This window comes from Ixodes scapularis, unplaced genomic scaffold, assembly GCF_016920785.2.
Source record: "Ixodes scapularis isolate PalLabHiFi unplaced genomic scaffold, ASM1692078v2 PGA_scaffold3__209_contigs__length_174095766, whole genome shotgun sequence".
NCBI classification, from domain to species: Eukaryota; Metazoa; Arthropoda; class Arachnida; order Ixodida; family Ixodidae; genus Ixodes; species Ixodes scapularis.
In genome coordinates this window covers 56763452-56788799 of record NW_024609868.1, presented here as the reverse complement: position 1 = coordinate 56788799, position 25348 = coordinate 56763452, and the positions used below count along the sequence as shown (strand labels likewise).

Below are 25348 nucleotides of genomic sequence, written 5' to 3'. Positions count from 1 at the left end.
GTTGGCGTACCCATATATCTTAAATACCATATCAGAAATGCGCTTTATGTTGTTTCTTACCCGTTTCTACATTAGAAAATAACGTGTTTTCTTGAAATTAAGTTACGTCGTTGACGTGTGGTAAAGGATTAGTTTAAGGTGAAGTAAAATGGCTCATATCAAGCGCTCTTAAGAGGGGGGTATCCACGCACATTTAGCTCAGTCAAAGCTTACATTCGATAGAACGCAACTTAAGAAGAGGACTGCAAGAGATCGGTTAAATCGCTCAGCTGACCTTGTCATTAATGCGCTTAACCTTTTTGTTTATATGTACAGATCTGTACTGACAGGCTGCACATACGTACACAGTTACGTGGAAACTAAATTGCTCTAAGCGAGCGGGCGTTTTTCCCCCTTCAATCAGACCACGCTGAGAAGACGCGGATGATAACAGCACTTCTTTTGCGCTGATAGACTGCCGCCTGTCTGCTTCACATGAGCGAGTCCTGACGTCAGCACTAGTACGAAGGAAAACCGCCAGGATAGCGCTCCTCAGAAAAAATCGCTCGCTCGCTTGGAGCTATTTAGTTTCTGACTGTACATGTTGTTCTTGTCATCAAAGGTATAGATATAATAAACTGCGATTAGTACCGAAGGTTGAATTCTTCATATTGTTTCATAAAATAAATATGTTAATGATACACATAAAACTTACTCGGGCATAAAAGTTTTTCTAGTAATTGTGGATAACAAAATAAACTGTGAAGCCTACAATATGTTTCATTAAACTCGGTTAAAAAGCCTAATGATCGATTAATTATTTTCCTAATTGAAAGCTGAAAAATAAAACTGTTCATTGTTGACAACTAAAACAACTAAAAACGGTTTTTGGATAGTGTCGTTTTCTTGCATAACATAATTATTTTTTAATATGCTATGTGAAACAAAAAAGTAAATAATAGTTACAAACCATATTTGAACATTTGCACGCTAGCAAGTACGAGACTTCGGATAGTTGTAAACACAGACAGTTGATATTTAACGCTTTAAAACTGGGTGTTTACTTTAGAATTACCTTTTTCACTTCCAATAGTATTGTTTTATTATTACCGGGTTGAAAAGTAGGCATATATAGACAAACCATTTGCAACGAGAAACTAAAGCTTGCAGGCAAGCAAAGTAAACATTGTGAAGCATATTAGGCACTGCATGCAAAGCAGTGCACTATGTGTGACGATTATCACTGCAAAAACGTTGATGTTTGAGAAGAGTCGAATCATGACCACAACCAAAAACGGTCCGATGAACAAGGTCTTCATTCTGTACGCCTACAGACGCTTTTCGCCGAAACTAGTGAAAGAAGAAACTGCCAACCAGACGTAAATGTTTGAACTCGCCCCAAACATTCACCACAGACACGCTCGTGAATGTTCCGCGAATCCGTGTCTATTATTAGCAAAATGGCGCAGTGCACGGGCACGAGGCTAAGTTGTACTCGCATTTCTTCTCTGGAACTTGTCCATGGGAATATATTGCTTCGGAGTGACTCCCTTTGAAGTAGCGAGTGTTCCCGGAAAGTCAGTCTTTTATATACACATGCGCCCTTCGTTGGTCAAAGCAAACCACAGACGCCTTACAAGGGATCGTTTATGCAAAGGCTGAATTTTCCCGCTGCAGACGGGTTATTGTAAAGATGTCTTTTTATTTGTGTTATTGCTGCCGCAATTGAATTTCGGTAAGGTTCAGTCTAAAGTTTACACCAGTTGATCCCTTCTCAATGTGACTGCTCTGTAGTGTGAGTAAAAAATAAACATTTCGATCCTAACAACGGCAGTAAGCCACTGCATCGCGTGTCTCATTTTCGTAATTAATCAACATCTGTCTTGTTTAGTGTTTTGCTGAGTTTAGTTTTAGTGGCACGAAAAGGAGGTTCATAGATCGATGTCATTTGAGGCAGCGTTGCAAGGTGGGAAGGTAGTCGCGACATCAAGCTCATATTGAAATTTCGCCAGATTTCACTAGACAACAAAATATGCATAAAATTGCCTAAAAATAAATCACGCGTGTTTAGAACAAATAGCCCAAGAAGAACATACATTAACCCATCCAGTTTCAGGTACATATGTATATTTCTCAACGTGATCAACGAGACTAGGCTGCTGTGAGACGAAATGAACCAGCGGAGCGCGAATGTCACCATGCTCGTTGCAATGCCACCTCGACAAAAAAAAAAAATAATAAATAAAACTGTTTTGGAACATAGTTTATGCGCTGCGCAAAATATATTTTGTACGTTTTTGATAAAGCAACAAAGAAGCACTGTGTGTATATTCCCTGGCGGATCGCTTTTATGGAAAATATATTTCTTGATTTAGCCTCTTCAATCTGTGGCTCTACGGCTCTGCTTTTATCGGGCAGCGGCTGGTGCCACTGAGCAGTGATTACTTTAGCGTGGCGCCGATAGAGTTTCGAATTGCTTGAGGTGACGAGGCATTTTTCTACATATTTCATAAAATTTTGTTTGATGTCGTGATTTACTAACCAGGACACCATAGGGTCAAGGAGTTTACACGATTTCCAAAATCTGTAATTCGTACAGGCCAGTGCAGGGAACGCCAGCGTGACCTCGCGCTGGCCTTCGCTATGTGACGCCAGAGATTCAACACAAAGGACTTGTTATTTGGGCGATGTGGCCGTAACCCTCTCTCTAATTATATATTTATATATATATATACTAACACGACTGCCTCTTACTTTGCTACAGTAATAAAAGAAAAACGCACAAATTTGCCTCCAAAGCCTGCTCACTTCGGCGGGTGGGGCGATGTCCTGGGCTATGGCTTATTATTTGAAAAAAAAAAAACTCCCCTGTTCCAGCGGCCGCTGGACTGGGCATCCTCGTAGCTAAGCCTAACCCGTCGCGACGAAGCGAATTTCGTGAGAACCCATCGGGAGGCGCCGCACGCCAAGCGAATCGCCTCTGCAACGTAGTAAAGAATTAAAATATATATATAAAAAGAAACGATTTGTTTCGCCCGTTGCGGGTCGCGTGCTTATGCGTCAATCGCCTCCCTAAACTCTGTTAATAGTAAAAAAAAAAAAAAAAAGAAACAAGAAGAAAAAGCAATAGGAGTGAGATTTGTTTTTAGGAGGAAACGTCCGACGGCTTTATCTTGTTGGCCCTGGTTTGCTGTGGCCTTCTGTCTGCGCACGTGCTCGCTGAGCTTGCTGGCTTCGTCGATTCCAGCCGATGGCATCCGTGTGCGAATAATTGGATTATCATTCGGCAGATGGCTCCCACGTCTTTTTCTTAGTCTTTTTCTGCATATCTAGACGAGGTGTTGGTCCAGGAGGGCGCGGAAGGAAACACAAAGGCGAGATAAAAGATCATGAATGAAGGTTTGGCCCAGCAGGCACATAATGGACAAATTCGGAGATGGACAGTGAATAATGTCATTATATAACATGATAGACACGCGGCACCTTCCGCGTTGAAATGCGTGCTTGGTAGCTTAGCACTTAGTAGCTGTGTGCTAGAAGAATTTGCTGGCTATGAATATCTGGGGGCGTAAATACTACGAAATATGTCAACCTACTTTTATTTCCGATTTCCTCTATGTAAACATGAATAAAACAAATCTTTTAACACGCCTGTCTGGACCCAACATAGCTAAGACATCGGCTCGGTGAACTTGTTTCGCTGTGCAAAGCCCATACGACGCATAAATTACAACAATAAAGATTGCATTAACAAATATTTACGGTTTAGTTCCTTTTTTCTTTTTTCACGTCTTCACGATGCTCGTAAAAGGAAATATCGCAAAATTCACGTTTACTCCGCTGCCCGCGGAACGAAAGAGAAATATGGCAATAAAAAAAAGGGAAGATAAAAAAAGTTATATTGTAAGAAAATAATGGAGAATAAATTCAGGCGAAGAAAGCAGCGGAAACACGAGCCTAATGGAGAGGTCATCAAGAGCCCGCTCCCTTATCATGCCGCAGTCAGCAAGTTTGCCGAGGTCGGCGCCGATGAAGGGATGACGGCCCTAACAAATGAGCGCGGGCTCTTTAATTCCCCAAACCTGCTGAAATTTTGAGATAAGAACGGAAACGACCTTTCAGAAACGAGACTCAAGCAAAGAAACAAGAGAAACGAATACACGCGCTGCTCTAGCATGCACTGCGAATAATATTAAAAAAAAGAAAGAAAAGAAAACGGTCCTAAATAGTTTGCTTTTAGTTTTCGCGTCTTTTTTTGCTTTTAATCAATCAGCGGAATTGTTGAACGGTTTTGAGAAGAAACAGCTTAATAGCTTTAGGGAGAAGAGGCAATTTATCGGCATCGGGGGGTAATTTTCGAGCACACCCAGCGTGCGCTTTTGTTTCCACGGAAATTGAACGCTGATGAAGTTCGTTAGAGGCAGTTTCGGGGAACCTCCTTCTCCCGTATCGTCGTATAGCCGTCCATAACATCCGAGTAAGTCTTCATAAATTATCCCTAGTATCCTTTTTTTAAGGAGGACTTTATATTAGGAGTAAGTTGCCGTGAAGAGATAAGCTAAGCGATGGGTTGTGTTGTGTGGGCCGTTGTTTTTAAAATTAGTTCCCATCGAATGTCCGACTGGACGGCGTGGCATCAACAAGTATCCGTGCACATGATTTGATATTGCTGATGGTTATTGCGCTAGATTAACTTGGAAAGACCGGCTTTATATATATATATATAAACCAGGTATAATTTACACTAATGCGTATTTATGTGATACTTATATTCTCCCACCAGAATTCTTGGTATACTAATTTAATTAAATTTATAGACATATTGTGTCCCAGCTTGATACTGTATGTCTTATTTCATATACAGTAAATGACAAATAACAAAAGAAAAATATGTCATAGCAACATTATAAAGTAGCCGAAGCAACGTTAACTACTGACCTCTGACTGCTAGGGTTTCCAGGCAAAAAATAAAACAACAAAATGTCAACCTATATATCAATGAAATAAATCTGGAGGGTTGATAAATATTTTATATACAATTTGTGGAAAACTCGAGAATAACATAAGCTTCAAAATATTGTTTGTGCGCTTCATTTTTGGAACACTAATGACTAGAGGAAGGCTTTAACTACTCTTGATTATCATAAAAACGGCCTATATGATGATGGTAAGAATATTACTTCAAAGCCGAGCAATTTAGTCAACATCAATTAATTTCCCCATAAAAAAGGCGCAAAAACGTTGTCCGGGATTTTTTATTTTTTTTTGTTACAGCTAGGGACAACAGTTTACTCAGCGTAATTACAGGCAAACTGAGTTCTGCAAATATTACCGACAGCTTTGGGGCTACGACTCCGAACTGAAGTTAAACCCTACAAGGAAAGTCAATAAACAACCTTGACACCCGAGTGGTATGTACGCAAAAATATGCGGCATACTTCTTTCTTTTTTTTTCATTATTATTGTCGGCGTTAGCCCATTAAACCGAGCGGCACGCTTATTTCACTCATGACTTCACACGAGAAGCAGCTGTCGCGAGGTCGGGGCGGCCATCTTGAATGCCCATCCTCCTCCCCCTTTCTTCACGCCCCCTTCCCGCGCGGTGCACGAGCCCATCCTACTCCGTTTCGCCTTAGGATGGACCGCGGAGGCCGCTATGAGCCATCCCATCCAATGCCGCCTGTCTGTCACGTGACTTGAACAAGGAGCGCAGTGCCGCGCGGGCCGCGTAGTCACGTGACAGGTCCATGGCGCTGGATTGGCTGGGATGGCTCTTGCAGCACCCGGTTCATAGTAAAGTGAAACCGAGTATTGAAACAAGAACAGACCATACCTGGCTACAGATGGCTCTCTAGCTAACACTGGCCAAGTACCCTGGTGATCGGCGTTGGTGGCGGCAGCGACACTTTTGCACCCGCTTTTCTGCACTGCACAGCGCACGCTTTCTTTTTCGCACTTCTTACGCATTCTCTAGCTGTTTTCCGTTCAATGCGGTTGTTTTCATTTTGGTCCAGATGTTACGTATTTTGATTCCGACCTAGTTTTGTTTTTTTCTCGTTGCAGTAAAGATCGCTGGTCACGCTTTAAAGTCAACTGTTCGTGTTTAGTTGATTGGCGAGACAACGTGGGACAAGCGTTTGATGAGCGACTAGCCTAACCGCTTGTCCCGATTGTTTCGATGCATACAATTACTCACTTGAATTGTAGAATAAACATGCTGGATTAACAGCTTGAAAACGTGTGTTTCCACGTTTTTGATGTCTCATCGTCTAAATGCTTAAAATTTCCGCAAACTATTAGGCGCTTTGAGAGCTTAATAATGGGTCCCGCGAGACAGCCTCATACCCAACGTTTATGTAGACTCCATCTTAATCGGAAGAACAATGAATAATTTGCTTTACGTGACCAGCGTTCCTTCTTCATTTGTAGATAGTAGCGTGATAAACTAAGGCTTGCACAAATCGAGTAAAAAAAAATTTAAAAAAAAAAGTAAACACAGCTTATGGCGTGTAGCGTGTCGCGGAACCCTGGCTTGTTTTCCTAATGTCCTGTGTTCCCCGTTTGTGTGTGTGCGTCTCGTTTCAAGCAGGCAGCAATTCGCTGACCCCACTGACGCCCATCAGCATGCAAGAAGTCAAGTCCCTTGTCAACAGCGGGGCAACGCTCATTGAAACTAGTCCAAACCCACACTCCTACCACCCAGGTATACATTGCCCAGCCTCTGTGCCGTCGCTTACTTGTACTCTGTTTTTCTTGTATTCTGAACTGTCCTATACGTCTATAACATACTATAGCATTTGTTGACAAGACACAATTGATGCCTATCCTCCAGTTTACAATGTTTACAGGACATTGTCCTATCATTTTTGTCAGCTTTCGATGTTTCGACGTAAACTCTCAGTGGCTTGGTGCAGTTGAAAACTATTCCAAGTGATTGTTGGGCCTAAGTTAGTTGATTCAGCGCTTTTGTTTACGAAAGGATATTATTTAACCTTTTTTGTTATTACGAATTCATTTTGTGTGCATAAGTAAAAATGTCCCGTTTCTTTCCAACATATTTGAGTCTTCCTTTAAACATACCTGAGGCAGCTTGCGCATTATGCAAACATGTGGAACGATCCTACGTTGGCTGCGACATTCTGTGTCTAGTGCGAGGCTGGCCACCAAGCATAGTCGAATACGCAAAGGCACAGTTTTACGTAGTTCGCGGCATATTATTACGAGCCAGGCAAAGCTTCCTTTTATAGAAAGCTTATATCGGTAACTTGAATTGACAAGACATGTTACTTTCCAATGGTTAAACTAACACAATAACCGAAGTTCTAACATCGTTAAATGTTTCATGGGTCACGTTTTTTTTTTTTTGTTTCTTTTTTTTATTCGCGGTAACATTTATAATATGCGTCTTTACCTTTCTGGTGTCATGCACAGTTGAGCCACGTCGAAAATATGTAAAATTAAGGATTTCCTACATAAGTTTCATATCTTGCTTTTGTACTTACGTTTATCATTATCGGAAATGCACATGAGAGCACTGGTCTTTCATTTTCTTAAAAATGGTTAGGCACGCTGCCAATTTCCCAGATATCACTGCTCAGGGGCGCACTAGCAAAGTACCCCCAGCATATTGTTTCATTCGCACTGCTTTATGGCACTACTTCAACGGATGCAACAAAATGGAAACCAGTCAAGATCATAGCCGTTTGTCGTGTATTTGTCCCTGGTTTGCAAGTTGCACAGCTTCTAAAAGGTCGACGGTAGCTCTTTCCCGGCCCTACAGTCCTGCTTATATTAAAAAAAAGCTAGTCTTCAATTTTAATAAACACGTATTACTAGTAAAAAAAACAGCGCCCATAAATTATTCTGCTTGCTAACTAGCGAGAGCCAATTAGGCACACCAAGTACGATGCACTATAGTTGGTGGCAGGTCAAGAACGAAGTAGAAGCTCGTCCCACCCCTTTCCACTTCGGCGGAGCGAACGGTGGAGAGGAGGTCGCCTCCTCTCCACCGTTCGCACTATTAAAATAGAAAGAGGTGGCAGGAGCTTCTACTTCGTTCTTGACCTGCCACCGACTATAATGTTGCAACCAGCACCAATATATGCTTGCATTATTTTAGTATCGTTCAGTTATACTAAGCAAACAGCGCACATCGTGGACGATTTATTACTTTGATCAAATATGTTTTTTTTTTTTTTTTTTGTCGAGGTAATAAATTGAGTCAAGTGATGGCATAATGAGCTGTTATATTTCGAGTGAAAAAGAGCTCCTGGTCAAAATACGTCTTACTATTTTGTCTCAACAGCTTATATTCGAGGGTTTCATCTACGTGAGAGTGCATCTCTGTATTCTGCACAGGAGCCTTGCAACGAAACGCGCTTTACGCGTTCGTTGAGTTACGTATTTCCGGATTGCAAGATGGTTACCCTATACATGAGCTTTAATTATTGTCGATACATATTGGAGAACTTTCTTTAGCTTGATCTACGTACTTGCGTTCCTTAAGGCGCAGTACAAAACTTTCATTGACTATGTGTCCTTTCATCTCTGTGCAAGCATGCAAGTACTTTCGGGAAAAACAAATCCAGTGTCTATATACGCGCCAAATATTGTATCGACGGATGTACGTGGGCCACGTTAGAACTAGGAGCTTGTTACAACATTCGACTGAATGGGCTCTTCATTTGAGACGTTTGTTAGAGTTACGTGTTCTAATTTTATTGTCATTATTTTATCGTTACGCTACACGTTATAATTATATATATATATGTATATATACCGATTTTTCCTTACGAATACTGGGGTTGAAGCAACCGTGCGACCGACACTGAAGAGGTTTGTAAGATGAAATACCACGTCGACACGCACCGACTCGTAAAGCAGCAGTCACCACTCACACATCGTACACAGTGTTCGCTGCAGACATGACGAGGCACTTATCATCTGCGGACATGCCTGAAGCATGTTCGAAGCAAATGTGTTTGCTTTAGACATGCTTCGAAAAAGATGTCTGCAGGCAGCTTTTGTATGACCATAGCCTCCTATATGCTGACAATGCCTGGCAGATCGCCACGAGAAGCGGCCGTCGAAATGGAAAAGGTGGAGAGCAGACAAAGGACGAGAGGAGAGCCACGTGACTGGCGCCCTCCTGCGGCGAGACGCCGAAGCACACTTCTCCCGAGCGAACAAGTGTGTTTCGGGTCCTGGACGCTGCAAAAGCTGTGGGCTGACGTCCAGGTTCCTTGAGAAATGGCTCTTTGATGCTCTCTGCTACCAGATCCTCGCGCTCCAAATCTGCGACCGGGCACTCGTGGCTCCGTCGTCAAACTGCCAGGCTTTGTGAGTATAGACGAGGCTATAGTATGACCAATGTGACAGTGATACGTGGAAGAAACACGCATCAGACGGCGTTTGTAGACGTTCTTTCATAGGATGTATGACCAGCGAGACCGCGGTTTAAGTGGCATAGCGACAAACTAGTCCATGAGATGGTTAGAGGTGAAACCTTCCTCGCGTGCGTGTATCTCAGAGCCGACGACGAACAGTATACTGGCCAATCTTTCCCGCTGTGACAACGAAACACACGCTTCCCGTCTAAAGGCTGACCGACCTCGTTTTGTATAAACGGTATTCACGGGGTGCCATACTGATGCTCCTTGGTAGCAGCGCGTGCTCGGCACTATAGCTGCAACTCATCTTCTGCGTTGAACAAAACTGGAAGAAATACACGATTTATACACGTTCAACTCGCAGTGCGCCCAAATTAAGATCGTTGCTCTTGGTAGGCAATAAATGGGAGCTATATGTAGTTGTGGGCAAGGCGCTGCGAGCAACGACCCACAACCCGGTAACCCGTGGATGACCCCTTATAAACGTCCCCGCGGCAAAACCTTTCACTTTCAAGAGTCACCGAGCTCCAAAACCCAAAGCAAAGCGTGATCAAAAAAAAAAGAAAAAGAAAAAAAAAAAAACTCCTGGCCTCAAAAAAAAAAAAAAAAATAATAATAATAAAGAAAGAAATAGATCGCCATTATAGCTTTCAACGCGCGACAACGCGACATCAGAACCGAATGCTCGGTGGCGTTATTCTCCTCTCGCGGGTGGTTTCTGTCCCCCTCACTCTCAATGCCGGCGCTCTTCGCTCGCTCGATGCTCTCCCGGGGACCCAAAAGAGGCTTGCCGGCGGCAGGGCAGGCAGGGCACGCCGAAGGAGCGGCTTTCCTCGGCGCGTGCAATTGCAGTCGCGATACGCGGGCCGGTCGATATCCAGCCCGGTGCAACGGCGTGACGGCCGCTCTGAACGAAGGAAGCGGGGGCGGTGCCGTCGCCAAGAACCGCCTTCGACCATTGTCTCCACCGCTCGAACAACGGGGACCAACGAGCGGTGGCACAGAAGAAGACCGAGAAGAGGAGGGGGCGAGAGATAGAAGGGACGCCGCCAGAAATCAGGTCTCCTGGGAGACGCGTGCTCTTTGGTGTCCTTACTGCAGCGTCGTTTCGAAGGGGGCCACACACCACGACGAATGCAGTCTGCTTCGAAGGCCGCTCGGGTGGGGGGAGTGATGGGGACGGTGTAGGGATGAGGTGGTAGTGTTCTAGTCCAATCTCTTCCGTTCAGATGGCCTATCGTGGCTATTGTGATTATCGAAACGTAGTATCGGGATGTTGCATCTCTCATGAACCCCAATGTTAATCTCGCAATGTTTTGGTCCTTGTGGGCGAGACTATTTGGATAACAGTGGTGCTTCTCTGCATGGCCGATAACCGAAACGTTGTATGTTGAAATGTTGCAATCAGCAAACGCAAATCTCAAGCTCGCAATGTTTTGGTCTTTGTAAGAGAAAATATTTGGGAAACTGCGCACTTTTGCGCATCGCCGATTTCTTTTCTTTTTTTGCCTTCGAAGACGCTTGAGTAGAAGTTTTTTTTAATAGGACTTTCCAGAAAACCCCAGGAGACCTTGCAACGAGGGGTATTGTGGGGCTGTTCAGATGTACGCTCCTGCCGGCTCAAACGCTTTGTATATGCTGGTAGAAGCACGATTCATTTTTTTCTTATTGTTGAGGCACGCAAAAAATTGAGCGAACAGAAAAGAAGGCCATCACATACTCTGTTTTGCTTTCCTTCTGCCTACTCTGGGTTTTAAAATCACGAACTGTCAAACCAACGTCAGCTTCGTCTTCGCTTCTTGGATAATTTTACGTGCCGTACGTCTGAACATCACAATTCGTAAAGCACACACTGGGGGCACCACATATTTCCGGAAAGGTCTATTGGAAAAGGAGCATTTGGCATGTGGTAATTAGTCTACCTTAAGTGGAAAGCTTCGGGATCACTGTCGTTCCTGTTGAACGAAACGAGCGCTATCTGTGAAGAGTGTGGTTTGAAAGAGTTCTCGCTGCATTTTGTACCCTTATGGGCTTCTTCGAAGATTGGCTTGAAAGAGTGTTTTGGTGCTCGCACCTAAAAGTTCAAAAAAATTTAAATCCAACGAGAAAAATATTTTTTATTCACTTTTATTTGCGACCATGAATTTATTTTTCTTATAACTTACATAACTCGGCACAGTGGGCGCAAACAGATAATTATTGGTTTCATCAATTTTCTTCAGTGCATTTGGAAGAGCTCACCTACGGCACTAAATTAAGCAATAACATTCGTCACCCGTCAATGTCTGTTCGAATTAAAACACAAAAAAAGTGTCGATGTTATGTTCGCGCTCACTGTGTCGCGCACTGTACAAACGAAATATATTTCGTGTTCAAGTTGCTTTGCAGCTTACATACGCTGCGCTGAAAATAAAGCAGACAATCCGGCTACCAAACAAATATCGACCCACGTGACAAGGAAAAGCTGACGGCGTCCGTCTGTGGACGAAACAGTGGGAAGGAAAGCGGGCCGCGTAGAGAGGAGGAGTGTAGTGAAGGACAAAGGCAAGAGGGAGCTGACGTCACGAGGCGGAAGCCAATGCGAGCGTGGATGCTGGGGCAAGTCTGAACTTGAAGGTGTGCGCAGCGCGTATGCCTTGGTTTGTGCTACAAAAATTAAAGGAAGATCCATTGGTGGATCCTTAGAAAATGCGTTAGCAAGACCCTTGGGAAACTCCGCACATGTCCCCTTTTAGGAAACGCTGACACTGACCCCGCAGGGAAGCCAAATAGAGGCAGCAACAGATAAAGAAAGCAAAAGAGAAAGCCAAAACAGAAAAGTGAAGGTAACACTTTCAAAGGGAGGAATACAAATTTAAAAAAAAAATGATGAAATGCTAGGCTAGGTGGCGCAAGCTGTCGCCCGTTACAAAGGGCATAGCCATTACCATCCATCTATCCATTCATTCATCCGAAGGGATCAGAGCTAGCGTCTCCCAAAGGGGGACGTGTGAGGCGTTTTCCAAAGGTCATTCTAACGCATATCCCAAGGTTCTTTCTTTACACTTTGATTTCAGACGTTTCACTACGAACATAAACTTGATCAATGTGTATTATATTATAGTTGACATCCATTTTTATCACAATTGAGTTTTTCCGGTCGAGCTGCCAGTACGTCGACGACGGGGCAATACCTTGTGTCACGGATACAATCATATCACAGCAACACGTCATACGAATCACATGTGAGCAAAGTAACGTTTAACATATAACCTATAACATACGAACGAATAACATGAACAAAAATTATTAATTATCAACATCAATCTGATAGCGAAACTATATTATCAAAGAAAAATGCATTATTTCTCTAAATTAACTTTATTAAATTTAGTCATAAATTAGAATGACAATGTCAAACTCGAATAAGCATAAATTAAATACAACTCCAGGAATATACCATCGCATCTTGAAATCAAAACGAAGTTTCTTAAAATTAGCTAAATTTCTCAAACGATCTCGAGAGTGTGACTTTCTTGGGCTCGTAAGCAAAAATACGGGAACTTCCGCATTCCATACATCAGCACCGCCTATGCTCCGTTTCGCTTAATGCAAGAGCGGGGCCGACAATAAAGAGTTTTCGTGGATCGTTTCGATTACTCCGGTAACGATGCCTAATACTCCGCCGACACCATTGCGCATGCGTCGTATGGCTATCGGGTATGTTCATAGGAGTGATCGGAATGATTCACGAAAGCCTCCTATACTACGAGCCGATGGGGTCAATTAAGCAGCGCCAGTGGCGCAAAGTAGCATCGTTCGTCCTGAACGACCCAACCGAGGACAGGCTCTACTTTTTGCATTTTTTGTACCTGTCGTTGCATCACCCCTTTTCGTGAGGTCACTTATACACCTCGTTTATGAAAAGCATGCCGCCATCGACGCCCGTTCCACAGCTTGCCTCCGCCCATAACCCCTGGTGACCTTTGCTAACCCTCAGCAACCCTCGCTAAACCTCCGCGACGCCTTCTAATCCTCAGCTGCCCTGGCTAACACTCGGCAATCCTGTCTCTCCCAGCATGTTAGTTGCCCTTTTTAACTCACTGCTCCCCACTTCATTTTTTTTTCTTTTAACTCTGAGATGTAGACTAAAATCGCCACATATTTGGTGCCGGCAATTTGGAAGCTTAAGTTAGATATTTAGAGAGAGCAGTCTTTTTGCCCATGTAACCAAAATTTCGTGATTACCTACTGGATTCTTAATTATTGAGATGCTTTCCCTTATAGCCGAGTCCGGCCGATTCGTTCCTTCGAAGTAAAGCTGTGAGTGAAGTAGCATATGCCTGTTTAGTCAACCAAGTCATTCCGGCTACGCCAGAAACCATCTATTACGTTTCATGTTAGTCACAGCTACGCTGCTGCCTTATAAATGATGGCTTTTGGGCCTATTTGTATTGAGGAGGTTGCTGATTTCGACTTCGAATTATTTTCTTTCCTATGAGTCTTACGGAAAGCCTTCCTTCAGTATTATAAGCTATTAAGAACGTTATATTTCGCAAAACAAGAATATTCAACAACGTCTAAATAATCGAGCATGATCCCTCTCTCAAGGTGCCTATTAAGTTATAGATTCAAGATTTTAGATTAATGCTTGCAGTTACGTCCCCTTTACCAAGGTGTTCCCCACAATCCGAGTGTTGTTGCGGAGAAGCCAACTTTCATTTCTCGTGTTTTTACTTTAGGGGCTAGGACGTTATAGAAAACGTGTCCAATAGGAACACACGGCGGTTGCTTTAAATCATTTAAGGCTGTGTGACACTGCGTACGTAAATTAAAATCATATTAATTTTATTATAACTGTAGAAGAACCGCATACATCCCCTAAAACATGTGCTGAGCTTAGATGAGCGACATTCGGTTTTCAGACAAAAGAAGTAACCAATCAAGTTATTGGTCACTTGGTTGCTCCAACGAGAACCCCTCAATCATACTGCTTCAGAACGCACAAGATCAGACACACTTAAAAGTAATTTCACGCATACACAGGAAGAACACCTTTTAAGTGTGTCTGATCTTGTGCGTTCTGAAGCAGTAACATGAATAACCAACTCGCCCAAGCTGAAGTTCTGACCAACCCCTCAATTATTTTGGGAGACCATAAGCTGAGTCTTCATATTGTGTGCTCCGAAGTACAACGTCCACGTAAGCTCAAAAGACAGCGTTTTCTAGCATTGCGCCAAGCAATGACTTTGAAACAAAAAACAAATTAACACAAAGCGTTCCCTAATTAAGCAATCTAGTAACTATTCAGTAACAGAAAACTACGAGAGATTTTGCGTTGAAATATATATAACGGGTCTGTTTGAAGACAGCGCTAGAAAAGGCTGGATGCTTTCTCTAGCGGTTAAACGTTGTAAGAGCACCGATCGCGTATGCACAGTTCAAGCACAGTCGAGGTTGGTCATTTCGGACAGTGTCTCCTGCAGTAAGTCGTATTAGCAAATATCACGAAGTCACAAGGCAGGTCACACCGGGCACAAAACACATCCAACCCTTCAGCCACTGCTTCGAGTAGCAGACGCCGGATTGAGCAGTACTAGTAATGCTTCTTAAATATCATCGGTACCTCCGAACATCTAACACTACAGCTATGCATAATGCAAAAATTCAACTCTATCATGTCACAAGATGGGCAAAATATACGTGCCTCGTATTGAGGTCCCATCGGCTACCATTGTGGCCGCGGCTTTAAGCCCCCCGAAGTCTTAGACCCCAGCGAAAAACACGCGAGAGAAATGAGGAGCAGGGTAGCTTCGCACACCCACGACTGAAGGAAGGCTTTCCCGCGCGCCACCTCCCGACCCTCGTCGCGTCCCCTCGTGACGCCTGCGTCCCCGGAGGTGTTCCCATGTCCCGCACGCTTCCCTGGCTTCCTCCCCCAGCGGCGACCGGTAGCGAGGTCCAGGGCAGCCCATCTCCGGCCAAGGCCGAGGCGTCCTGCACGCTCTCGTCGGCTCTCACCCTGCTGCAGCCCGCGCAGGGCGCCGTCCCGGGCTACGGCTCCAGCTTCTCGCAGTTCTCGGCCGCGCCAGGCAAGTGACGCCGCTGCGGTCGAGCACCCGCTTCGTCCGGGGCACTGTCCATACAACCGTGGCCTCGAGTCGGAACTATTATAGAAGAGGAGGCCCGCGCCCTTCTACCCCATACGTCATCGCTAGTTGGTCAACGCAGCGTCGCCTAGCCCGCGTATAAGCAACGCCGCTGGCGCGCGTCTCACAATGAGCGTGACGCTCGCACAAAAGTACCTGGAACGCGTCTTGAACTTTTGCGTTTGCCGCTTGGGACGGCCCGCGATCCACTAGCAATGACGTCGTCCGCGGGCCTTTTATTCTAGGTGCTGTTGGTTGAGCGCGAACGCGACGAGACATTTGTAATGAGGCGCGTATCGACGCCCCCGGGTTAGCGGTTGTACACTGTCAAGGAATCCGAAGGTGGCCGGCACACTCGCTTCGTGTTTGAGATCCACGTTTTATAAGCCCATAGACTGCGTCCAGTTTACGACGGCAGTAAAAGGGCAACCCCATACGGCCACTGTTCAAACCGTAAAAAAGAAAAAAAAAACTTGCGAGTTGAGAGTTTGGCTTGTGCAGCTTAAAAGTTTGACTGTTTTATCCCGCTCATACTGTTCATGGTTGTATCGCACCGGCAAATGGAGTCTCTATAGTGCAGACACTAGTCGACAGATTTCGAGGCTGATGAACTCTTTTAATAAATATATACTTTTATTAAATTGCTCGAACGTGTTGGTCGACATGCGAAGGATTAGCCGAAGAGAGTATACAGTAGGCAACATCTGAACTTTCGATCTAATTTTTGTAGTGTAACCGCTGCACCTGGGGAATACTGAAGACAGCCTCCCCAGTTGGACAGCAGCTCATGGTTGCTCTTATTCTGCGGCATGCATTCTGCAGGGCTTTGCACCAAGCCCATTTCTTAAAAGACGCAAATAATTTCACGCGTGTGATTCCTCGTTCCGCGGTGTAGTTTGTGCTAGAGATTCAAATAATGGCTACAAGAGGTTGATTTTTTTCCTGAATTTCACAATTATTGTGATCGTAAACGAGACACGTAGGTGCTTCCCGGCGATATTTGTAGACCAACTCAACGTTATAATATTGAATTTCGTTAAGTTTTATCTTTTACCTTCATTAACACTTTGTACGAATATACAGGTTTTCCAACAAGGCTTCATGTGACCAATATGAGCATGCCTGCCCCCTTTCTTCTAACGCTCACACGTTATGCAATTAAAATTCTTATGAAAACACTTTTTTTTTCTTTTCTTAAAGATAAAATGATACGCAAAATTGAAAGTACCATACATCGTGAGATTTACTTTGGATATTTAAAAAAACACAATGTAAAAAAACTACAAATGATTGTAAAAAAATAGGCCTCGGGATAACTTGACGTAGTTAACAGCAAAAATATTGACCGATTCAAAATTTTACTGTTCAACTTGATGATACAAAAGCAAAACAAAATACCTTAGTTAAATAGATTTTTATATTGCTGGTATTAACGCCACGAGCAAACGTTACAACGACGAACTTCGTTTATCACACAGGAAAAAATAAATGTATCGGGAAAAAGTGGCTACTACGTGTTGTCGGCAACATCTATTTAGTACAATATCTGAGAGCACGGTCAGAAACACAGCCCATAGCCATTCATATTGCCTGAACGTTGGGCCAGAGGCCGTTGTAACCTAACTTAAACATAAAAAAGGAACAGCTAGGGATCGTTATGTTCAATGGAAACATACGTAGCAGATACAAGAAAGCCGTAACTGAAAGTGAAAAAAAAAACAGTACAGGAACACAAATTCAGAGGGAAGGAAGGAGAGAGAAAAAGACACCGGGCGAGGCATAATTATGCAAATTCAGAGTCGGACGTCGCGAACGCGCGAACTGGCCGATAAGCATCGCGCCGACGTCGCTCCCACGCATGTTTGCCGTGGGCCGGCGTGCGGTACCGGCGACATGTCAAACACCGAGGCCATGTTTGCCGAGTGGCGACCCGCTGGGCGGCGGGCGAGGCGTGTGCCGCTCTTGTCCCACCGACCCTCCGTGTCACCGTGCCCCCGCGGGCCTCACCCGTCGGACACGCAATATCGACGAAGCCCCAAACCTCGCTGCTGTGCGGCGCGCGCTGACGGCACCAACTCCATTTTTGGTGGACGCAGTGGAGAACAAAAAGATTCTGCGATCTTATCGCACGATAGAATCGAGAGTAACAAACCAAGGGAAGTGTGTACGGCTCTTCGTTTGCATACTTTAACACATGCGGACGTCACCGACGTTCCCGCGGCAGCGAAATCGGAAGCTGTGGCGTGTCCAAAATGCTTGGAACGTAAAAAAATTAAGAAAACAAAAAATTGTGCAAATGTGTTATTATGAACTGTATAAAGCGTGAGGTTAGAGTCGGTTAGAAATCAGGCTTTTTTAATTTCGGTGTCGATTTGTTAATTTGGCGTTTTATTAATCAATAAGACGACTGAAGGCGCAGGTGTGCTGGTGAATATTAGGTAACATAGCAAAACCGGAGACACGGAAACAAAAAGGGACGTGCATAACACCGAGGCGGTGTTGTGTAAGGTACGTACTTTTTTCGTTTACGTGTCTCCGGTTTTATTATGTTGCCTCGTTAATCTAATCTAGTCTGCAATTTTAGTGAGAGTCTCATGGTCGACTTTGGGTACGGGTGTTTTTGGATCGTACAGAGTATGTGATTACGCGAAACGCTGATAACATGGGCATTTGTGTCCCTAGTCGTCGCACGTTTAATTTTATCTTGATGCCGTATATCCTATCCGAAGCGGTGTAGCAACACTGGGACTGCAAATGGTTGCGTGATTTTAATTTATCCTGTGTGAAGCGCGAGAGATAACTTCAGATATTCGCGCACGAATGTGCAAATATGTGAAGTTATCTTCTACGCCCTAAATAGAACTGCTCCCGATTCTTGTAATCAGTGCTTTAATATCACAGGAACTCAAAACAAGTGAGTAATCCCGACAAAATGTAAAACGTCTGGCTCAATAATTGCTGTAACTGGATGTAAAAATACGCATACGTGAAGGCATTATCTTGAATATTTTGCGTGGATATTTTTTTTAATAAAGAACACTTTATGAGTGAACTGAAAAAAAGATTAATACACCAGCAATCAATAAATTAACAAAGTTACGTATCCGTTTCCCACACTCCATAAATATTTACTTATTTATCGAGCAATATTGAAATTTAATTTTATCTCGGTGCCTCATATATGCTATAAAAATTGCATGCCTCACGCGTCCTGCATCGTTATTACTGAAATAGCATCGTTCAGCAGCAATATCACTAGAATCGCGTACATTGAAAATGTAATTTGTTTCTATACTTCTGCATAGTTTTAGCAGATGTTCGTATGGAACTCATACCAAGGTGTAAAAGAAATGTTGAGAAAACGCTAAAAAAAGTTTTGCTTAAAATCAAGAAAAACGTGGTTCATAAAATAAGATGAAAAAAAAAACTGTAAAACAGCAATAAAAAAAATAACGAATGGCGTACGATCATTACTAATAGAAAGTACTTTCAAAATTAAGACATCCTCATCTGGACATCCAACGCAACACTTCACAAGCATGCTGTAACACTTTCAGAAGTTACGTATTTCAAATGAATGCCTTTGCCTTTGCCTTTATGAAACGTGTTCATCTGTGATTTCCAAAAAGAAAATGCTTTTATTGACGAGGGCTTTGATATGCTTCACTCAAAGATGAATACATCACTCTTTCTGAAAACTAACGTTTCATACTTTCTTCCTCGTTCCTGAGAATTAATGTTTGTCTTCAGGAATCAACTCCGCCAACTAGTTGATGCGCGATTCCCGAGTTTCGCAGTAACCATAACATTGCTAATGCTTGACATTACGATAACGGTTATTTATATAGGACTCCTAGATACCTAATAAACCAAGGAGTCATCCGATATCGATGCCTCGGATTTTCAGTTACGGTCTATTCAAGAAAAGGAAATTCAACGAAATGGTCGTAAGCCTAGTAAGTAACGCGATGCTTGACGTTACTTCGGTCTCTTATTATTTTAGTGATGGGCTCGGATGTTAGCCTGCAAATCACCTGCGCCCATTTTTACTTCGAACTATGCGCACCTGTATTATGTTGGGTACTGTACGCCCTCGCTTCCACAACATCGGTGTTCTTTATTTTTTCTCTTGTTTTATTTTGAAGTCTATAGTTCTAGTTTTAAGGTACACATTTTACCGCTGAAACTCCACACGAACACATGTCCCTGTAGTAGCGCCCCTATACACTGTATCGCGGTCTCTACACGTTGGATGTTAGCCGTACGAAGAGCAAAAACATTCGGGGGCCCGCCCCTCCTTGATGACGGTCTGACGACGTCTGGCTAACGAGCCGTGGCCTTTTCGCTTGCAGTGACGGGCAGCGCGGTGGCCAGCTCGGCCGTGGCAGGCATCCCAGGTGCGGACTACGCCTACCCGTCCCCGTATACGCAGTACTCTTCAGCAGCAGCCTACGGGGCCTACGGCTACGGCTCCAGCGGAATCATCAGTGAGTGAAAAACCTCTTGGATCCGAGAAAATGTCCGGTGTCAAAAGTTTCCTATTGCCCTGAAGCGCCATACTCGTTCAGATCTCAAACAAAGTATCGTTATTATTAACGCTATATTATCAGGCGGATTTTATGTTGTACCATAATTTTGACTAAAATATAGAAGATGAAAATTAAAAAATACAGCCAGAAAAAAAAGTTTCGGAATATTATTAAGTGCCGGTCAGCTCGGCCAACATGGGGAGACTTAAATTCCACACCCGTTATATGTATTACTATTTACTAACTACCTGGACGAGACAGAATTAATCTCCCTCCTCTGAAGAAAAAGGCAACAAAGAGAGAAATGGTGACAACAGCCTTTCCGACAGACTGACTCATGAATTCTACTCCATGTGGTCGAGCTAAATCAGAAAACTACCCTGTTTCGCCTACATCGGACTTCCTTAATCACAATCTAGGCGACTGGAACCTATTCAAACCAGCCTTGCCGATGGCTATGCCCATCACAGACCCCCTGCCTGCAAATAAGACTTCGACGGTTAGAGAAAAACGAGGAAAACCCCACCCTTCCACCCTCTTCTTCTCCCCTTTTCCCCCCTTTACTTCCCAAGAACCCTTCCCCTCCGACTGTGACATGGGTGTCTAAGTACGCCCCAACAACAGTCGTTCCCCCCCCCTCCCCCCCCCCCAAAAAAAGAAGAAAAAAAAATGCATACTACTACTACTACTACTACGTCACTTGAGAGTATAAGCTTATTATCGGTGCACATCAGAACATCAACACCAGACTCCTAGTTCTGTTTTTGTTTTACATTGGGCCTAAAACGCACCTCATTGCTGTATCCAGCTCATAATCCAGGCCAAGCAGGCTCACGGGTATCAGAGATATGATCTTGAGCAGCCACATATGCGTCTTATAAGTAGTTATTTAGGGGGAATCGGGGCATTCCAAAGGGCGCCGAATACCTACAAAAGTGACACAAGTTCACGCCGGCGCCATTTGTTTTGCTGCGCAGACCCGTCCTACTACTACGCCCACAGCGCCAGGACCGGATCGGCGGGCACAGGGCTCAGCAGCGCGGGCCCGCTCAGCCCGAACAGTTACAAGGGCGACCGATGCTGACGTCACCGGGTCCCCTAAGCACCGTCCCGCTTTCAAGAACCCCTGGCTCCCTGGCGCCGCAGGAAGCACGCCAAGACGCGGCCACGAAGTCATCTTCGACGCCTCGAAAACGAACCTTACCTTCAAGTGCGGTGCGGCAACGGACAGTGGAGCCAACGGTCCGTCACAACGTTGGCCAGGACCAGTCCCGAGGACACTCCTCGCAGAAACCAAAGATCTTGTGTCCGCCTTGTGGACTTCATGGACACTGAACGACTCTTGTGGGCCCCTCGTGGCGAGGGCAACGATCGAAGCGTCGTGCCGCGAGTGCGAACCGTGTGACGGAAAATGGTTGCTGTTGTGGGAATCTCTGGATGGAGGCTCGGTTAGGTTTTTTTGTTGTTTTCATTGAAGTTTGCACACTCGCCCACAAGGCTCCCTTGAAGATCCGAGTCAGGGAACGGGTGGAACGTGTTGGTGCTTGCTGTAGCACGCGCGATTCGGCTTTTGGCGTATCTTGACTTCTCTTATTCAGGTTGTGCTCTGTTCTACTTCATTCCTTTATATGACGTATTGCATTTTTTTTTCGATTTTGCGAACAAGTTTTTGAGATTGCTGACGAAACTTAGGACCGGTTGCTTTCTGTGATACCTTTTTCGTATTCCTACTTAAAAAGCAGCGTGTGCTATGGCCAGCTTAACGTTACGATCTCCCTCACTTACCAGTTACTCCAAGATTTATCAAATGATCAGATTTAAGTTGACGCAGTATTACGATTTCTTACATTTTTTGTGCCCCATCCAGCGACTTCTCACACAGCCGTCAAGAGAAACAAAATGCGGTGAACGCGAAATGTATGCACGAAACCGCGCAGTTTGCGAACCTGGTTGCGACTTTTCACAACCACAAAAAACGACGCGACCTATCGGTTTTAATATTGTAGAGGAACAAACAGAAATTATATTATAAAAGGAAACCAGACATGCGATTTCCATTCTCGTAGAAACTCCGATCAACGCGAATATCGCGTGATACACTACCCATAGAATAGATTTTTTTGTGTATATTTATGTGCAGAGGTTTTTGATTTTTTGACTTTGTATAGAGCGATGCCCGTGGTTGCCGTGCAGTCACCCAAACGATCCAGATGGTCTCATGACAACATTTGCTCAAGGTTTCTTTTTATATGAGTCCACTTAGAGATTTTCGTGGAAACTGCGGATTCATTGAGCTGTTAAGACATCGCGAAAATTCAATTCCGACACGAAGGAGGTGTAAAACATTGACGCTATGCTTTTTTTTTTATGACACACCCGACCATTCTTGCGGATTTTAAGCGTTTTACATTATGAGTTGTAAGCGTAGAAGATAGCGCAGTTCATTGTATAGTTCACACTGTTCACCTTCGCGTTGCATGCTATCGTGCGTGCGTGACGTGCTACTAATTTATATTATAAGAAATTGGAACAAAAGAGACAAACCGGGCAATGTCCGGTGGAGAGCCAACCTTCAAAGTCTCCGAGACGGCGAACGTCGCCCCGTGTACATTATTTGTTTGTATTTTTTTTTCTTCTTCGGCGTGAGTGTGCGAGTATGCGAAAGTTTGATTGTGTTGATGCGAAAAAGATATAAAACAGAGAGAAAAAGAAAGGATAGCTTAGTAACCGCGGTTTCAAGACGACGATCCACAAATGTGAAACTCGTGAATTTGGAGGAACCCAAATGTAACGGAGGAGTAATCTTTTTTACTTCTAAATTTATCTTCCAAATGTTGTTTCGTGTTCGATCGTTTTGGAATTCAAAATAAAAACTCTAGTATGCTTTCTTTAAATATTTTGGGGTGCTTTCAGAGAAAGGGTTGAATTCAGAGAGATTTGAAAACTGGGGTTCACCACGTTCTGTTGCATTTGGGTTTCTATTTGAGCACACCATTTTTGTTTTCTTGCGTGTTTTCTGTCTTTAGCCTATTTATTTTCCGTCTTCTCACAAGGACACACGTGTTTTGTTTTCAGTGAGTTACAAGTCGCATAGGTTATGTGACAGTTACATTTGTAATTGTACATTTATTTTAAGAGTTCTGAAAAACAAGCCTTTGTTTAATGCTTATTTTTTAGTTTAAAAGAACCACCGCTGTCTCTTCTGTTTTTGCACCTTAAGACATCACTTTTTCGTTTTTGATGTGTTTGTTCTAGAGCTGCACCCTGTGATGAGAGACACCCTGTAAATAAAGGCCACTGATAGTCTTAACGTTAGAGCAGGAATATTTGGCGAGCCTAAGAATGGAAAAGGATCGCACGGACCTAGATTATCTTAAAATGCTTGCCGACGTATTTCTGATAAGAGAGAGATTAACGAGCTACGATTAATTTATACACACGCCTTCACATCGTGGTTTTCTAATGTTGCTGTTCGTTTCAAAGACAGCGTACAATCACGTCTCGGTTTCCAAGGGTCTGAATTTTCGCTGTTCTTTTGTTGTCTGAAAATCTGTTTTTTTAATTTCAGCCATCCTGTTCCCGAATTTTAGTATATCGCGTGATATTTTAATTCTACATAAAAAAATATCAGTTAAAAAAGAAACGTAGCCAAAGAACAAAGGATGTAACGTAATTCCAATCAAAAGTTTGCACAAAACCCCTAAGCTCTGGTTTACGTGTCAGCCGGAGGTACTTTATCGCTCATAAGATAAGAAAGTGAAATGTGCAAAGCGTATTTTCTTAGATAACACTCGCACTCAACGGTAGATGACATTGCATAACTCTGGTATAATATCAGGCAAATTAAATAGTAGCCATATTTGTCATTGTTATCACTTTGCTAACATCAAATCGTGTAAATATCTTGTATTTTTAAATTTGGTACACAGCATTCTCTACAGGATGCTAAAGTACAAGCATGCTGTGGAATACCCACACACGGCAGTATAATAATAAGGCTGAAAATGAAATTGAACACGCACAAGCCAGGCCTTAGCATAACCAAAAACTCTTTGGTAAAAATAAGAAAAAAAACTCAATAAATAAATGCATTCCAAAGTTCCAAATGTATTATATAAAAATTAGATCAAGCCAAAGACCGAAGAACATTGTAATTTTAACCCACAGCAGGTGAACAACTGATTTGTTATAATATACTGTATAATTTTCTTACGTAATACCGCGCAAGACATAGACAAACCACGATGTGAAGTTTCTTTTATGAGTAGCGAGCCATCGCTTATAACTTAGCCTTGCATCGGGTATAAAGCTAGACTCTTAAAAGGTTCGCAAGGAACAATTGCCAGACTTACGGGGCAGCGAGACTCTGCGACTGCCTCTTGGTTGTATCTGAGAGAATGCTTGAATCATGAGTGTATGGCAGCGTGCGTGCGACACAAACCCTGCAGTGACTGTGAGAAATAAAACTCACCGAGTACATACACATACCACAAGGCGTGCCCAGTGGGCACAGCGTCGTGTGTTTCTTGATACCGTCCTTCGCCAGCGTTCAGAGGGAAGTTGAAAGACTTGGCTTACAGAATTAAAAAAAAAAATTCGATGTGATCAATTGTGAAGTGAACAAGCCTCGCTTCTCTGGGCCCTGCAATTTTTCCTTTATTTGCTTACGCGAATAAGGGTAAGAAAATCTGGGCGATAGCTAAAGGTAAATGCGTGAACCACTGAGGCGTTATCCTAGCCTCGGTCCACCCACCCTCCTCTCTTTTCCCCCGTAAACAGGCGATGTGATATCCACGAAGTGCCGAAAACACGTAAGTGCCGAAAATGACCTGTTGACTTACTACTCTCCATGAACGGCTGAATACGCAACCGGGGTGGTTTGTCTAACCCAAACAAATGAGCCAAATAAGCCAAAGAATTCACACCATTTTACGGTTAATAAAAAATGCATACAGTACTTACCACGCAATGATTTCCACCACAAAAAAAAAAAAAAAGAAACGCTAGTTTCAATAAACTACTGCATACATTGCATCACTCGACTGCTGGTCCTCAAAAAAGATATATAATTATATTTTACAGTTGGAGGAAATGAAGTTTGCAGCCTGAAGTGTGGAGCACAAAGTCATTTTTCTTAAGAACGCTACCAGGTTGTACAAGCGCACGCTTGATTGAAACCCCAATCGCATCCAGAATCCCTCTAACCCCGAATTAGGAATGTAGTGTCAATGCGCACGTCGTCCACCAATCTAATAAAAGGGCAAAACACTTGGTTTCGCTGGGCCCTATTTCTTTTCGGCTTAAAAAAAAATCGACGCCGTTG

At 43.6% G+C, this 25348-nt stretch overlaps 1 protein-coding gene across 8 annotated transcripts in view; it reads left to right on the top strand.

The window, feature by feature from the left end:
* LOC8052141 (paired box protein Pax-5) overlaps window positions 1-24518 on the top strand; it is a 220945-nt gene extending 196427 nt beyond the window's left edge. For 3 of the 8 annotated variants that reach the window (XM_042292450.1, XM_042292456.1, XM_042292455.1), the window contains 4 exons: window positions 6566-6682; window positions 15290-15439; window positions 19849-19983; window positions 21003-24518. In XM_042292450.1, the coding sequence (XP_042148384.1) occupies window positions 6566-6682; window positions 15290-15439; window positions 19849-19983; window positions 21003-21109 (509 nt within the window). In that variant the 3' untranslated portion in view covers window positions 21110-24518. The remainder of the gene's footprint in view (window positions 1-6565; window positions 6683-15289; window positions 15440-19848; window positions 19984-21002) is intronic. The other 5 variants (XM_042292451.1, XM_042292454.1, XM_042292452.1 and 2 more) reach the window with 5 other exon arrangements.
* The last annotated feature ends 830 nt before the right edge of the window (window positions 24519-25348 follow it).